This window comes from Cnephaeus nilssonii (genome assembly GCF_951640355.1).
Source record: "Cnephaeus nilssonii genome assembly, chromosome: 12".
Classification (NCBI taxonomy): domain Eukaryota; kingdom Metazoa; phylum Chordata; class Mammalia; order Chiroptera; family Vespertilionidae; genus Cnephaeus; species Cnephaeus nilssonii.
The window spans coordinates 78,913,906-78,928,254 of NC_137083.1; the positions used below are offsets into that span (position 1 = coordinate 78,913,906).

The following is a 14,349-nucleotide window of genomic DNA, read 5'->3' on the forward strand; positions in this document are numbered from 1 at the left end:
CTTTTCACTGTAGCAATTTTAATGGGTGTGAAAGGGCAACTCATGATGGCTTTGACTTCATATTATTTTTATAGAAAAGCCAGCGAGTCAAACGTAGGCTTGTAAAAACATATGCTTGCGGCATTTCTAGCAGGAGAGAGATGGGGTGTGTTGTACAGACACTTCAGTCTTGGTTTTGCACTGGGGCTTGCGACTCCCAAACACGCAGGACTGAGCCCTCTTGGTTAATGAGAAAGATGCCAGAAGACTGATAATTATTCAGGGTTTCCTTACTTCCTGGGCACATATAAGCTCGGGCTCAATGAGAAGAACCCTGGCAGAAGTTAAGACATCCATGTGACGCCAGCACTGTGCCCTGCCTGTTGGCATCATCTTCAACGCAAATTGAAAGCCCCCTCTATGTCCTTACTTTCATTCCATTTCTCCTTTATAAAAGGTTGCACAGGAACCCTGAAAAATATATTCTGCTCTCCTGCTTCGTAAAACAGATATAGAGTTCGGCCATTGTGGCTCGGTTGAGCATCATCCCATGGACCAAGAGGTTTTCTGTTTGATTCCTGGTCAGGGCACATGCCCAGGTTGTGGGCTCGATTCTCAGTGGGTGATGTGCAGGAGGCAGCCAATTGATGTTTCTCTCTCATCGATGTTTCTATCCCTCTCTTCTTCTCCCTTCCTCTTTCTGAAATCAATAAAAACATATTAAACTTAAATTTTCTAATATTTAACTTAAATTTTCTAATAGTTTGCTCATTTAGAAAACTTTTTTTACATAGATATTCTCATGCATACAAGAGCTGTCTATTAAGAGTTTAATACTCTTTACACCTCCTTATGAAAGTCCTTAATTCCAACAAAAGACAGCGTGAGTCAGGGGTCTTAACTTACCAGTTAGAATAAAAGGCAATATTGGCTCAGGAGCGGAGTTGCGGAGCGTCAGCCTCACATGCCTCACATGCTGAGGAGGTGTGGCATGGCCGTGGGTCTAAACCAGGGCCCCATCCCATGCTCCTTCACTTGTACGCTGTGTGTGTAGTACAGCACACTCGTTCGTGTTCAAGAGACAAGTGTGTGGAGAGGAAAGAGCCCACGTATTTTGGCCCACATGTCAGTGTCCATGAAGCAACACTAAGCGACACAGATGGGGCATAGGTGCTGCGGAACATGCAGATGCTATCTGCTGGCACCTAACAGCAGTACTGTGGGGGGATCAGGAGGTAAACATGCTCGCCTTGCAGAATGGACAGAGCACAGCAAATCCACTGCAGACACTGGAGACACGAGCCAAACTTGTTGGTAAATCTAGGACCGCATTTACACCCTCTGCCACAGATGGGTCCTTGTTCATCAGTACAACACGGGGGAAGACATTGAGGTGGGGTGGGGAGGGAGCTTCTGATGGCCATGCCCTGTTCAAATACGCTCCACTCTAATTCTCTCACAAACTTACTCTCCCAAAACAACATGGCGACGAGAATCCTCCTTTTTCAAGCACATTTTTTGTTGTTGTTTTTTTAGTATCTTGCCTTCCTTCTTGCTCCCCAATCCATCTGTACCTATTTTCTCTTATCTGTCCTCTCTCTTCTGTAAATACTACCTGATGTCAAACGTGGAAATGAACTTTTTTGCCAAAGGCCTCAACTTTCGTCAAAGCTACTGTAATCTCAGTAGCCGCTGTAGCGAATAATAAATTAAGGATGGAGGAGAGGATGGACAAAACCACTGGCCTCCCCAGCATTCCAGTCAGTGGCTCAATGCAGACGGTTGCCAAGAGTGAACGGCCACTACTGAGTATTCAGAGTCGCTTTGCTCTTTTATTGGTGGAGTGAGCCCTCTTCACGCCTGCCTTCCGTCCGTCACTGCCTTGGGCCTTTCCGCCGCCAGTGGCCAGGCAGGGGCAAGGAACCCCACCGCCCCAGACAAAAATCATTTTGGCCACAGCTGTTGGGGGAGTGTTGGGAAAGACATTCGGCACACCAGAAGAGTTGTTTACTTACTTATGTATTGTTTTGTTAACCCTCACCGGAGGATGTCTTTTTTTTAGAGAGACTGGAAGGGAGGGCGGGAGTGGGAGCAGAGAAAGAGAGAGAGAAAGAGGGAAACATTGATGGGGGAGAGACACATATCGATTGGTTGCCTCCCAAACATGCTCACCCTGGGGCCGGGATCGAACCTGCAACCCAGGTAGATGCCTGGACCAGGAATCGAACCCACGCTCGAACCATTGGTCAGCACTGGTCAGGGCTAGAATTATTTATTAGCTTAAAGTTTAATCCATATCATTCCACTTTCCATCTACAGGGATATTTGAAGGAAGCTATAAAAATGACAGGTGAAACACTATCCTTTGGTCCTGTTTTCTCGATTTCCCCTCCCCACTCCATCGCGTGGTGGTGGGAGAGGCAGGTGTGGATTAGCGCCTCCTCAAACTACAAACAGGAAGCACAGCTTAGTGCCGCGTAAGAAGAGAATTGAGACGGGCAGTATTTTTGGTCCATAGGAGTTTGGCTTTAGTCACGTGCACAAGGATGGCCTGTGCCCTGTTCATCTCCACAGGAACGTCATGGAGAGCGGACCACAGAGGGCAGCGCTTCTAAAGGGAAGCCGCCCGCCCCTTTCCAAGCAAATCCACGTTCCTTACAGCCGCTTTGCAAGCTTTCAACTTTGATCACCTGTTTCTTCACCTACCACTTAGGACAGATAATCAGTACAGTACTTGTCACCTGTAAACCAACTGCTGCGTGTGCTTCTGCATGCATACATTATGATGTATGTCATATATATTATATATTACAAGGCACATTATATATTATAATGTATGATATATGCATGTGTGCGGGCACTGTGGGTAATTGACATATGATTACTATTGTGATTGATCGGAATTTTCTGCTTTGGCGTAGGTTCAAAACTGTCCTTTTACTCATTCTTGCACGTGATTTTTTGTGAATGTAAAAAAATAGAAAGGCTACTCAAACCCCTCTCAGCTTTCAGCTTTCTCCCGCTGCCACTGTCCCCCAGCGGAGGGCGCGCTGTATCCCCCTCCCCCCCCCCCCCTCACACACACAGGCACACGCACACGCACGCGCACAGGAACGTGAGTTCAAGCCTGTTGCGCCCGTGCCCTTAGACGCAGAGTCCCAGTTTTAGAGCGGCCTGGGCCCTGGGGAGGGAAGCCGCGTGGGGAGGCCTCCTCGATCTGCTCATCCAGCAGCCTGGGCTGGTCAGCGCGAGAATTGGACCATCCTCTGCGTGCGCGCTCTCGGGAGCGCGCGTCCCTGGGTGATGGGGCGAAACCACGGTTGGGACTGATTAATCCCGGGAGTGCCCTGGGGTGGGGATCCGGGAACCCGGGCGCGTCTCTGGGCCACTTGCCGCTTGGGGTGGAGGTTGTGTCGTGGAATCGGAGCTGGTTTGGGCTCGGGCGAAAGCCCAGTGGCTCCGGAGCCACGCAGACCGCTCGGTGCCGGGCTGGGCTGGAGGAAGCCCCTGGGATCAGAACCATAGAAACAAAGGCGCCAGGGGAGTGGGGGGCGCGGCTGGGGGGGGAGGTCCTACGGGAAGTGGAGCCCGAGGGCGGCGCGCCAGCGGGCGGAGCTGTCCAGCGAGGTGGTGGTGCCTTGGAGCTGCTGCAGCCGCAGATTCCTGTGCAACCTGGTGCAACCATGGAGACGCTGCGTGTGTCCCCCTAGTAACATGAAACAACAGATTTATAGGCTGCCCTCTCCGCCGGCCTTCGCTTCCCCCCTCGGCTTCGCCACACTGGCTGCCAGGGAGCACAGCGCGCCTCGCTCCCCCTGCCTCCCCGCCCCTTTGGCGCGATCCAAGTCACCCCGGAGCATGAGGGGGCGGCTCCACCACGGAAATCGCTGCGGAGCGCGTTTGTAAAACCCAGCCTACGTGCACCGGGTGCACCCGACCGAACGGGGAGGGGGCGTCTGCCTCGGAGAGGCTGTTTGCCCAGGGATTCCCACCTCTACCCCAACAGTTGGGGATCCCTTAACCTCCATGCGCCCGAGCCTTTCTGGTCCAGCCCAGTCCAGGCATAACACCCGGGTGTACGCGCGCGCACGCGCACTGCGCGCGCGCACACGCCCTCTGGTCCGCCCCTGGTCCCGCCGCCGCCCCTCCGGGGCCCCCACCCTTAAGGACAAGTGCGGGAACCGCGGCGTCCGCGCCGCCCGCCCCAGGAGCTCCGAGCCGCCGCGCCGCCGTCCCGGAGTGCGCCCTGCGCGCGTCACGCCGCTGTCTCGGGCTGAGCGCTGACTGCGAGCCAGCCTGACACGCAGCTGTGGGAGCCGGTCCCACGGCCAGCGCTTCTCCCCGGCTCCCGCTTTGTTTGAAGCAGCTGGAAGCCCACGACCTCCTCTCCAGCTTTCATTTTCCTTCCCGGGCTGCGGCCCGAGAGAGTTGATTGCGATCCGCCCGGGAGAGGAGAGGGCAGGGCGGGCGCAGGTGGGCAAGCCTGAGACCGAGACCTGGAAAAAATCTTCGGAAAAGCCAACTCCACCCCGTGGCCGGCCGGCCGCTCCCGTCTCCGCTTGGATCCCACCGAGACATGGATTAAGTTACTCTTCCTGCGCCGGGAGTCGGATTCACACTTGGGACAAGATGAAGGAAAAGGCGATGATTAAGACCGCCAAGATGCAAGGGAACATGATGGTGAGTGCGCGGCGCGAGGGGGTGTTGGCGGGGAGTCGGGAGGACCTCGGTAAGGAGCCCGGGAGTGTGTGGGGGTGCTGCCCTCGCTAGTTCTGACCCCTCGCCAGTGACCGGACCCTCGCGCTGCCCGCAGGGCGCCCTCCCCACTTCACGCCGGAACCCGCCTGGAGACTGCGGGGCGCAGAGGACCAGGCGTTCGTTTGCAAATCACAACTTTGCGGCTTCGTGGTTCCTCTGCTTGGGCTTGTGGCTGGTGTCTGTGCGGAGGAGGGGGAGGGGGTGTGTGTGGAGGGAGGGGGGGCGGCGAGGTGAGGAAGGGGCTCTGTCCGCATTCCAAGCAGCCCCCAAGGCTGTGCTGGGGAAATGCGGAGGGAGGGGGGGAAGCGAGGGGGGGGGCGGCACGGCTGCCCGGAAGGGCCGGGGGCCTGATGCCAGCGTCTGCCTCGGGTTTGCGTCCCCAGGGCCGAGACCTGTTGGGGCTGGCTGAGCCTTTGGTCCAGCCTGGGTGCACCGGTCCCCTGCTGCCGCGGCGGCCGCCAGCCGGCAGGGCCCACACCCTGGATTTGAGGAAGATGACCCCCACCAGCAAGGGTGACTGTGCCCACGGGCGTCATTTGTCCCCTGAGGATTTCTGTGCGCCAGGGTGTACCTCAGCCTGGGCAACTTTGCTAACTCAGGGCTTCCCGCCTCCGCAGCGAGCCCACCCCTCGCCTGCCCCCCAGGACCCGCAGCCTGGGCGTTCCTGCCTCCCGTTCCTGCGTGGGGCGCGGGGTCAGGGTGCGGGCACCTCCCGGTGAGGACGAGGAGGTTGCCATCTTGTTCTGTTGAAATGAGCGTGTGCCTGTGCGTGTTTGTTTGGGTGACGTTTTAACCCCTTCCGTGTTGGTGTGGGATGCTGGGGGGGGGGGTGTCTCTATCCTGCCCCAGGGTTCTTTTGGTCACCGAGGGTCCACGAGATGGGATGGCCCCGCTACTTCTGAAGGAGCATCTGGAGATGGGGCTGCCTTCAGGGTCAAGGTCTGGTGTTTCTGAGGCGGGTTGAGCCCACGTGATGGGGTGGGGGGCGGAGGTGTGTTTGAGACAACCCAATCAGTGATCCATTTTGAGGTCTTGCTTTAAACAAAAAGAAGAAATGAGAAGTTGTTTCGAATTGCGCAAATGCTTGGCGGGCTTAGGGCACGCACAGCCAGACACCTGTTGCAGGTGGAGGCAGGGGGCTGCCTGCTGGGAAGTTGACTGTGGCTGAGGTGGGCCCCACTCCGTGCCCTGCCGCCCTGGGAGCGCAGTCACTGTATCAGGGGGTTATTCTGCAGGACTCCCTCCCCAGAACACAAGCCCCCCATTTAAGGTCCCTCAGGTCTGTGTGTTCTCAGCCAACTGCTGACCGAATGGCTTGTTTGTGTAAATGCATCCGGCTCCCTCATCTCCCCACTCCCCATGGAGCCACGGCGCTGCGCAGCTTAATGTCTTGTATAAACAGGGCGAGGACGTGTTGGGAGTGATGCTTTCCAGTTAATTCCCACCCACATGCATAATGCCTCTGATAGTATGCCTTGTAATGTGCTAATACAACCTACACATTTAGACTGAGGCAAGAGAAAGGATTCAAATTAATGAAATGATAACAATAATAATAATAATGATGTATTATTGACTCATTACCTAAATCTGTTGTTAAATAACTATTTCTTCTCAGGACTCAGCGCATTATGACCTAGTGATCTTTGCATTCCATCTGTGCTACCCACTTTAAAGGTGCCCACTACCCCCTCTATGCCTTTCCTTCAGAAAATAAAGGCAGGGACTGCTAATGCCATGTCCACCCATACTCTGCGCAGCAATGTTCCTCGTGGAGCCCACTGTCTACACGCCTCTGTGTCTGCTGTGCATAGTAGAATTAGAGCGAGTTGAAAGCTAGAGAATTCTACAGCAACCGGTCATATTTTTAGGATCACCCGATGGCCTGGGAGAAAAACGAGACACAGACTTAACTCTGAGATGTTAGCAGTTCTCAAATGGATCACTATTGCTCTGCGGTCCTGTTCGTACCTGGTTTGAGATCTGTGCTCCGGTGAGATCCATGCAGCATCCATGGCGAGCGCGGCCTCGTGTCTTCGTGTTGGCACTTTGGGGGCCCCCTTTTCCTCAGTCATGGGAGGACTCTTGCTGATCACAGGATTCGGGGGCTGGCACATCCGTTGCTCCTGCAACTTGATTGCAAATCAGATGCTATTTTGCATCCGGGATGAGGCCGGGCCACTTGCTCCGTTGCTGACAGCGGAGGGTTGCACAGCTGTCTGCTGGGCAGAGTGTGTGACATCGGGACATGGAGACACACACCGAGGCCCCCGCACAGGCCGGAGCCGCAGAGCTGTCGGGCGCACCCTCGGGGTTTGATGTTTGAAAGAGGGACCCTGGGTGCTGCCCGGATGGCTGTAGGAGTGGCACCTGTGTGCCGTGTTTGTAACCCAGTGAGACCCGTGTGCGTGTTTGTAACCCAGCCCTTCCCACCGGGTCTGCTCGTGTGGCTCTCCTGGACCTGCGGCTGGTGGTGAAGAAGCTGTGGTGGCGGCACTCTGGCCTGTCTTTGCCAAACCATAGAGCTTGTTGGAAAGGGATTGTTATGAAATCTGAGAAGTGTGTTATTCATCACACACCGGTTAGAAGCTTATTTCTGATGACACTTAGATGATGAAGAGAAGGCAGACTTGTCAGTATACTATCTGGTCTCCTTTTGGGTAAATAAGGGGAATAACATTGGTGGAATCAGTTCACAAGTTGTATATTCACTCCTGAAGAAAGTCTATTTCTAATGTTGTGAGAACTCCCCGCCTAAGCAGGCCACATTCCTTCTGCAGTTTGATTCATTGAGAAAGGTGGGGAGATTTTTTCACTGTCTCACAACAAAAATGATTTACAAATAGCTGTGTTTCCAGAAAATCTTTGAAAATGCGTGGGGATGACTTACACGCCTCCTCAGCCCCAGTCTTCCTTTGTCACTAACGTGCTGCCGTCTACTTCCTTCCCCACAGTTCACATGGAGCCGGCTTTTCTGAGAGGCACCATCTTGCAATAGGTTTAGGGCAGTGGTTGGCAAACTGCGGCTCGCAAGCCACATGCGGCTTTTGGCCCCTTGAGTGTGGCTCTTCCACAAAATACCATGTGCGGGCGCGCACGTACAGTGCCATTGAAACTTTGTGGCCCATGCGCAGAAGTCTGTTTTCGGCTCTCAAAAGAAATTTCAATCGTTGTACTGTTGATATTTGGCTCTGTTGACTAGTGAGTTTGCCGACCACTGGTTTAGGGTGAACAGAAATGTTTATTATCCGTGTAAATCCCCCTGCTCTGTCCTTAGGAGCTTCTCGCAGACATGCAGTTGCTTCCTGGAGACTAAATAAAAGTTGGGAAAACAGTGAGAGTCTTGCGGCCCCTCCCTGGGTGTGTGTTGGTGGCTCTACAAGGAGATGGCGGCTACAGGAGGGTGGTGACCAGGTCACGGCAGAGGAGAGTTGGAGGGCTGCAGCCACAGCTATGTTTGAGGATCTCATGATTGCTTGCTGTTGAGTTTCAATAAAAGTTGCAGTCTGGGTCCTGGCTGGTGCTCAGTGGTTAGAGCATCCGCCTGCACACTTAAGGGTCTTGGGTTTGATTCCAGTTAAGGGCGCGTACCTTGGTTGCAGGCTCGATTCCTGACTGGCCCAGGTCAGGGTGAGTGCGTGAGGCAACCAATCGATGTGTCCCTCTCACATGGATGTTTCTCTCTCTGTATCTCTCCCCCTTCCTTCCACTCTCTCTAAAAATCAAAGGAAAAATATCCTCCGGTGAAGATTAAAAAAAATAAAAAAAAAGTTGCAGTCTGGAAATCCCCTCTGCAGGAAAGCTGGGGTTTTCCTTCATGGCCCTGGGGCTGATGGTTGGCCTCTGGCTACTGGGTTGGATCTGGGAGATTATGAGCCAAGGATCTTTCCCGTCTGGTCCTTCCCTTCCTGTGCTGGGTGAGGTCTGCAAACACAACTCCTGTCGCCTCGTACTGGCTGCATCTGCCTGGTGACATAAAAGCCACACAATGTTGTTTCTCAGTGAGCATCTTGGCATGTTTTTGGGGGGGAATTCACTTTTTGAAATGGGCTCCGAAAATTTCTTCTCAGGCCCCAGGCTCTCCCGCTGTCACCTTGTTGGTGCCTGTGCTGACATTTTCCTACCTCCTTGCTGTGGGCCAACCCTTTGTAAACCCATCAGCTCCTACCTGCACACCTGAAGCCTGCGTGCCTTTTACTCACCTCGACTTACCTCGCCTACAGGGCCGGGAAGAATTAAAATTAGTTGCCAATAAAATATATACAAAATTGCTAAAATTTCCAGGAAGAAGTCCTCAAAGCTAGGTGCTCAGTCAGATCATATATAATAAAAGGTTAATATGCAAACTGACCAAACGGCAGAATGACTGGTCGTTATGATGCACACTGACCACCAGGGGGCAGACGCTCAATGCAGGAGCTGCCTCTGGTGGTCAGTGCACTCCCACAGGGGGAGCGCTGCTCAGCCAGAAGCCAGGCTCACGGCTGGCCAGTGCAGCAGCGGTGGTGGGAGCCTCTCCCGTCTCCGCTGCAGCACTAAGGATGCCCTACTGCTGGCTTAGGCCCGCTCCTTGCCGTCAGTTGGACATCCCCTGAGGGCTTCCGGACTGCGAGAGGGCACAGGCTGGGCTGAGGGACCCCCCTGAGTGCATGAATTTTGTGCACCAGGCCTCTAGTGTCTTATAATAAAACTAGAGGCCCAGTGCATGAATTCATGCACCAGTGGGGTCCCTCGGCCTGGCCTGCGGGATCAGGTCAAAACTGGCTCTCTGACATCTCCCAAGGGTCCCGGATTGTGAGAGGTTGCAGGCCTGGCCGAGGGACCCCACCGGTGCATGATCAGGGCCGGGAGGGACATGGGAGGTTGGCCAACCTGGGAAGGACCGCGGGAGGGCTCCAGGGCATGTCCAGCCCATCTCACTCAGTCCCGATCTGCTGAACCCCAGCAGCAAGCTAACCTACTGGTTGGAGCATCTGTCCCCTGGTGGTCAGTGCACATCATAGCGACTGGTTGACCGGCCGACTGTCTGCCCTCTGGTGATCAATGCACATCATAGCAAGTGATTGAGTGGCCGTAGCATATCATTAGCATATTATGCTTTGATTGGTTGAATGGCTGACCAGTTGACCCTTAGCATATTAGGCTTTTATTATATCAGATATCTTCGCTAACACTCTGGTCTTGGGGTCTTTGTGTTGGAATGTGGAAATACACCAAGTTGGCCTTTCTGCACCAAAGCTGTTCCCCTTTTCTACGACCTGGACATGGCTGGCCTCAGACTGGTCATCGTTCAGACCTTGAACTCTCTGCTGTCCTAAGCGGCGTGGGGCATTCTGAAACTCCTGCGTCCTTTGTTCCCGCGCAGACAGGAGCTGTGCCCAGCGCGCGCTCCGGTGGATGAGTGTGTTAAACGTGGACAGGTGTCCGTTTCCTGCGCCGACTGGGCTTTTGGGAGAGGCCATGATCCAGCTGTATGTGTCTTTCTATTTAAGAACTCCTCCGAGTTTGAATGCATTGGGTAACGCGAGAGAGATCCACGCATCGCTCAGGCTGCGATGAAATGGAAGCTAAGGCTCACTTCGGGGGCCGTGTGTTGTTTTCCTTGACCCCACCAGGCCCTGGCCCAGCACCAGCCGGGCGCCCGCCGCTGCGCTTGGTCCCAGTGCTGTGTCCTGGAGGTGCTGCCCGGTGCCAGTCTCAGGTCAGGGTGCCCGTGCGTCTGGAAGATCGGCTAGACCCGAGGTTCGCATGAGCCCCTCCTGGGGTTTGATGACTTCGCTGGAGCCTCGCGGACCCTGGGAGGGTTCGTACTAGTTAGCAGGTTATTACAAGGACATTGAAGGGTGTGAATGGGCAGTGAGGCCCAGAGACACTGAGGGCGAGGCTGGAGAGTCCCTACACTGAGCAGTTGTATTTGCTGAATTTGATTGACAGGACCACACTCTAGGACCCGAGGAAGAGGGAGCCCAGTCCGCCCAGGGCCCTGAGCTGAAATGCTCGAGGAGCAGAACCATCAGAGTCCCTCCCCCTTTACCATGCAGCTTGAGGGGGCCAGGCTTCCATGCCAGGAGAGGCGGGAGGTCCAACACGCCCCCCCCCCCCCCCGCCCCCCAGAACAGTGGGTCTTGGCTGGATGGCAGAACCATTGGTTTTGAGGTTTTGAGATGCCCAGCAGCACTGAGTGGCCCCTGGGCAGGCGGCGAGGATGGTTTGCTGAAGGCAGAGGTTTCCATCCTGTCGCAGGTTTAAGTCATGGGAGGAACTTTAGTGTCTTCCAAAGGACAGCTCCGGGTGGTCCACAGCACACACCCTTACACACATGCACACGCACACCCCTGCATCCATGCATATGTGCACGGCAGCCTGTGGTCTCTGCACTGCAGCCTGGGCATCAGCACGTTTAATGCGGCGTCTGCTGCGCAGCCCAGGTGGGGAGCCACTGGGTTCCAGGCAAACATCATCACCGCCTACGGAGCAGTCACACGGCTGGTGAGAAGCCCTGTGGTTTGTGGAAGGCGCAATCGGGTCTGGCGTAGTGGGCTGTGGACGAGGCAGGTGCACGGGCGGAGAGGTGGACGTCCCAGAATGAAGCGTGGCGGGGTGTGCAGAGAAGGAGGCCAGCGGAGCTGAGGAAAGCCGCCCGCCCTGGCTGTGGGCTGGGGGTGGGGAACCAGGGGGCTGGGAGACTCCCAGCCTCTCTCCTTTCCCTTTGCCCCAGGGAACAGCCCTCCGACTGTTAGGCACTCTGTTATTTGTCTGTGATCCACTGAAGAGTCACTGCAAACAAGATGGAACCCATAGGAACAGGGAGGGTAAGGAGCAGGGTGGCTCTGGCCCCCCGGGGGAGGGGGGATCTGCTGGAATTTGCCCTCAGCCCCCGGGTGTCTCACAGGACTGTTTCCTCAGGGTGCCCTCAGGGAGCTTGAGAAGATGGATGATCCCAGCGCCTCCCCCAGGCAGGCCTATGACCGGGCCTTCGGTGTGGGCCCCGGGCTCGGTGTGGGCCCAGGCCTTCGGTGTGGGCCCCGGGCCTCGGTGTGGGCCCAGGCCTCGGTGTGGGCCCCGGGCTCGGTGTGGGCCCCGGGCTTGGTGTGGGCCCAGGCCTCGGTGTGGGCCCCGGGCTCGGTGTGGGCCCCGGGCTCGGTGTGGGCCCCGGGCTCGGTGTGGGCCCCGGGCTCGCTGGGGAAGGAGTGGGAAGGAGGCTCCGCCAGAGCAAACATTTGTTGACAGTATGGCTCCTGCTGCCCTGACTCACGTGGCCCCTCCCGGTCACCAGTCTGGTGCGGTGTCTCACTGTGTGCAGAAGAAGAAAGGAAGTGACACAATGTGTACACTGCTAAGCCACAACACCTAGGTAGGTGGCTGACTTAGGTGGAAGTGTGGGTGCCCGCATGCACATGTGTGGACACACATGTGGTGTACACACTCCTCGACATTAAATGCTTGCGTCACGGTTAGCAGCGCTGTGGGTTCCTGGGGAAGCTGCTGGGGGCACCGTCCTTCGATTGCTTGACTTGCTTGGCTGTTAAAACCCCCAACACGCTGTATACACCATCATGCGAGGATGCCCTCCTTTCCAGTCGGGTGTTGCTGTCTGTGAAAAGGAAGAGGACTTGCTGGCCAGGTGGGCGGGGCTCGGGACCGGCCAGCAGCCTACCTGCTGTGGCCAGGGGTGGAAGGGTTGGGGGGGTGGGGGGTGCGGCTGGTTCCGGGAGTTCCTGTGGCCGATCCCATTTTCTTCTCCATATGGCGTTTGAAAAGTACTATTTTCCTCTCTCTCTTTTTCCTCAACCCCTAGGCCTGTGGTCGGCAAACTATGGCTCGCGAGCCACATGCGGCTCTTTGGCCCCTTGAGTGTGGCTCTTCCACAAAATACCACGGCCTGGGCGAGTCTATTTTGAAGAAGTGGTGTTAGAAGAAGTTTAAGTTTAAAAAATGTGGCTCTCAAAAGAAATTTCAATTGTTGTACTGTTGATATTTGGCTCTGTTGACTAATGAGTTTGCCGACCACTGCCCTAGGCTAATGCCTCTATTAGGCAACGCATAATTTTACTTCAAATAATTCTCATTTTATTATTGTGGTAATGTATGAACATGTATAAAACCTCTACCCAAAAGAACCCAACTATGAATTGAGTAAATTAGATGAACAGTCTCACATGATGCCAAGACTTGGAGTTCAAATGGCCCCGTAGGGGCTGCCCCTGCACCATCTCCATCCGGACCCGTGGCGACACACCCCTCTGCGTCCTGCATTTTGGGGAAATGAGGATCAGTGATCTTGAAGCCAACATTCTACCAAAAGGATTCATGCATGGACTCGATTCTCTGTGCTCAGGCAAGAAAAGAAAAAAAAGAATGAACACACTTTATAAACATTATCTGTAACAGAAAACCAAGGGTTTTCTGGTTAAATTGTAGTTTTCCAGAAATTTCTGTTGATCAGACCAAGTCAGATCCCGGGCATACCTTTTATAAGAGCACTCGTTTGCTCTTCTCCTTCCTGTGACTAAGTTTTTCCTATATTTTCAAGATCCCGCCCTTTCATTTCAAACCTAATTATGTGAACAACTTTCGGTTTGCCTAGTGCCTTTCCGATTACAAAGCAATTTCACGTGCACTGTCTTATCATATAGCAGCCCCTCGTGCTGGGAGGACAAGCATTTCTTATCTGCGACTGAAGGAGCTCGGCCTGGAGAGGGGACTCGCGGGAGGGAGCTGGCCCATCGCGGGCCCATCGCGGGCCAGGTTCCCTGTGGTCTGACCGTGTTCCTTCACAGGTCTCTCCTTCCTGCTCTCTCCTGGGAGGAAGCAGCCTGGCGGTTGGAGGAGAGGGAGAGGCACCTGGCACACCCCCTCCTACAAGGCGCTCCCCTGGGGCCCAGGCTTCTCTGGTTGGCAAGGCTGCGTGGCCTCCTCCCTCTGGGGGCGCACCGCTATATGCATCTCGCGGCGTGGCTTCCACAAACTTAGGGACCCCTGCGAAGTGCATCCGCATGGGCTGGGCAAGCGCGCCGTGCCGTGGGCAGTGGGCACAGACCCTCTTTCCTGGGCGGACAGGGTGGCCCTTAGAGGTCGGAGGGCATTCCCATGTCTACAGGTCATGGGAATACTGCTCCGCGCACCCACCAGTAAACAGAGAGAGAAGGCGGGAGAGAAGGATGTCTCCCAAAGCTGGGGGAGCCGGCACCGCAGAGGAAGGTCAGTCAGAGGAGGGCGCCATGCCAGAGGCATCAGAAAGCAGGTCAGGCCTATCAGGGTCACTTCTAGTCGCTGACCCTGGGAGAGGGACAGCGGCTCTCCGTGGAGCGTCACAGGCCTTCCAGAGAGAGTCACGCGGTGGACGGGGAGCTGAGCGGCACGCGAGGGATGGAACTGCCCCTCCCCCTGGGCTCGGGGTCTGACGGGCTGTCTGAGTTTGCAGTCACTTGGAGCGTGACCCGTCGTCCCTGGAGCTTTGCTGATTGTGTATAAGTTTTCCCGAGGGAGCCCTGCTCTAATGAAGTAGTTTTCTGCATTCTGAGTAGTTGGCTCCAGTCTTGCTGATGAGTCATGTTATATAAAGGGGGAGATGGAGACGGTCCCTGGCTTCACCCGTGTTCAGAGTGACAG

The 14,349-nt window shown here is 55.3% G+C and overlaps 1 protein-coding gene across 2 annotated transcripts in view; it reads left to right on the plus strand.

Moving 5' to 3' along the window:
- The window catches only part of DPP6 (dipeptidyl peptidase like 6), a gene marked incomplete at its 5' end in the record, with an annotated part of 648,278 nt that overhangs the window by 71,879 nt on the left and 562,050 nt on the right, over positions 1 to 14,349 (plus strand). Inside the window, one exon of one of the 2 annotated variants that reach the window (XM_079786476.1) lies at positions 4,537 to 4,659. The exons of the other annotated variant lie outside the window; for it this stretch is intronic. Coding sequence (XP_079642602.1) covers positions 4,609 to 4,659 — 51 coding nt within the window. Of the gene's footprint in view, positions 1 to 4,536; positions 4,660 to 14,349 lie in introns of those variants that run through there. 2 annotated transcript variants of the gene reach the window in all.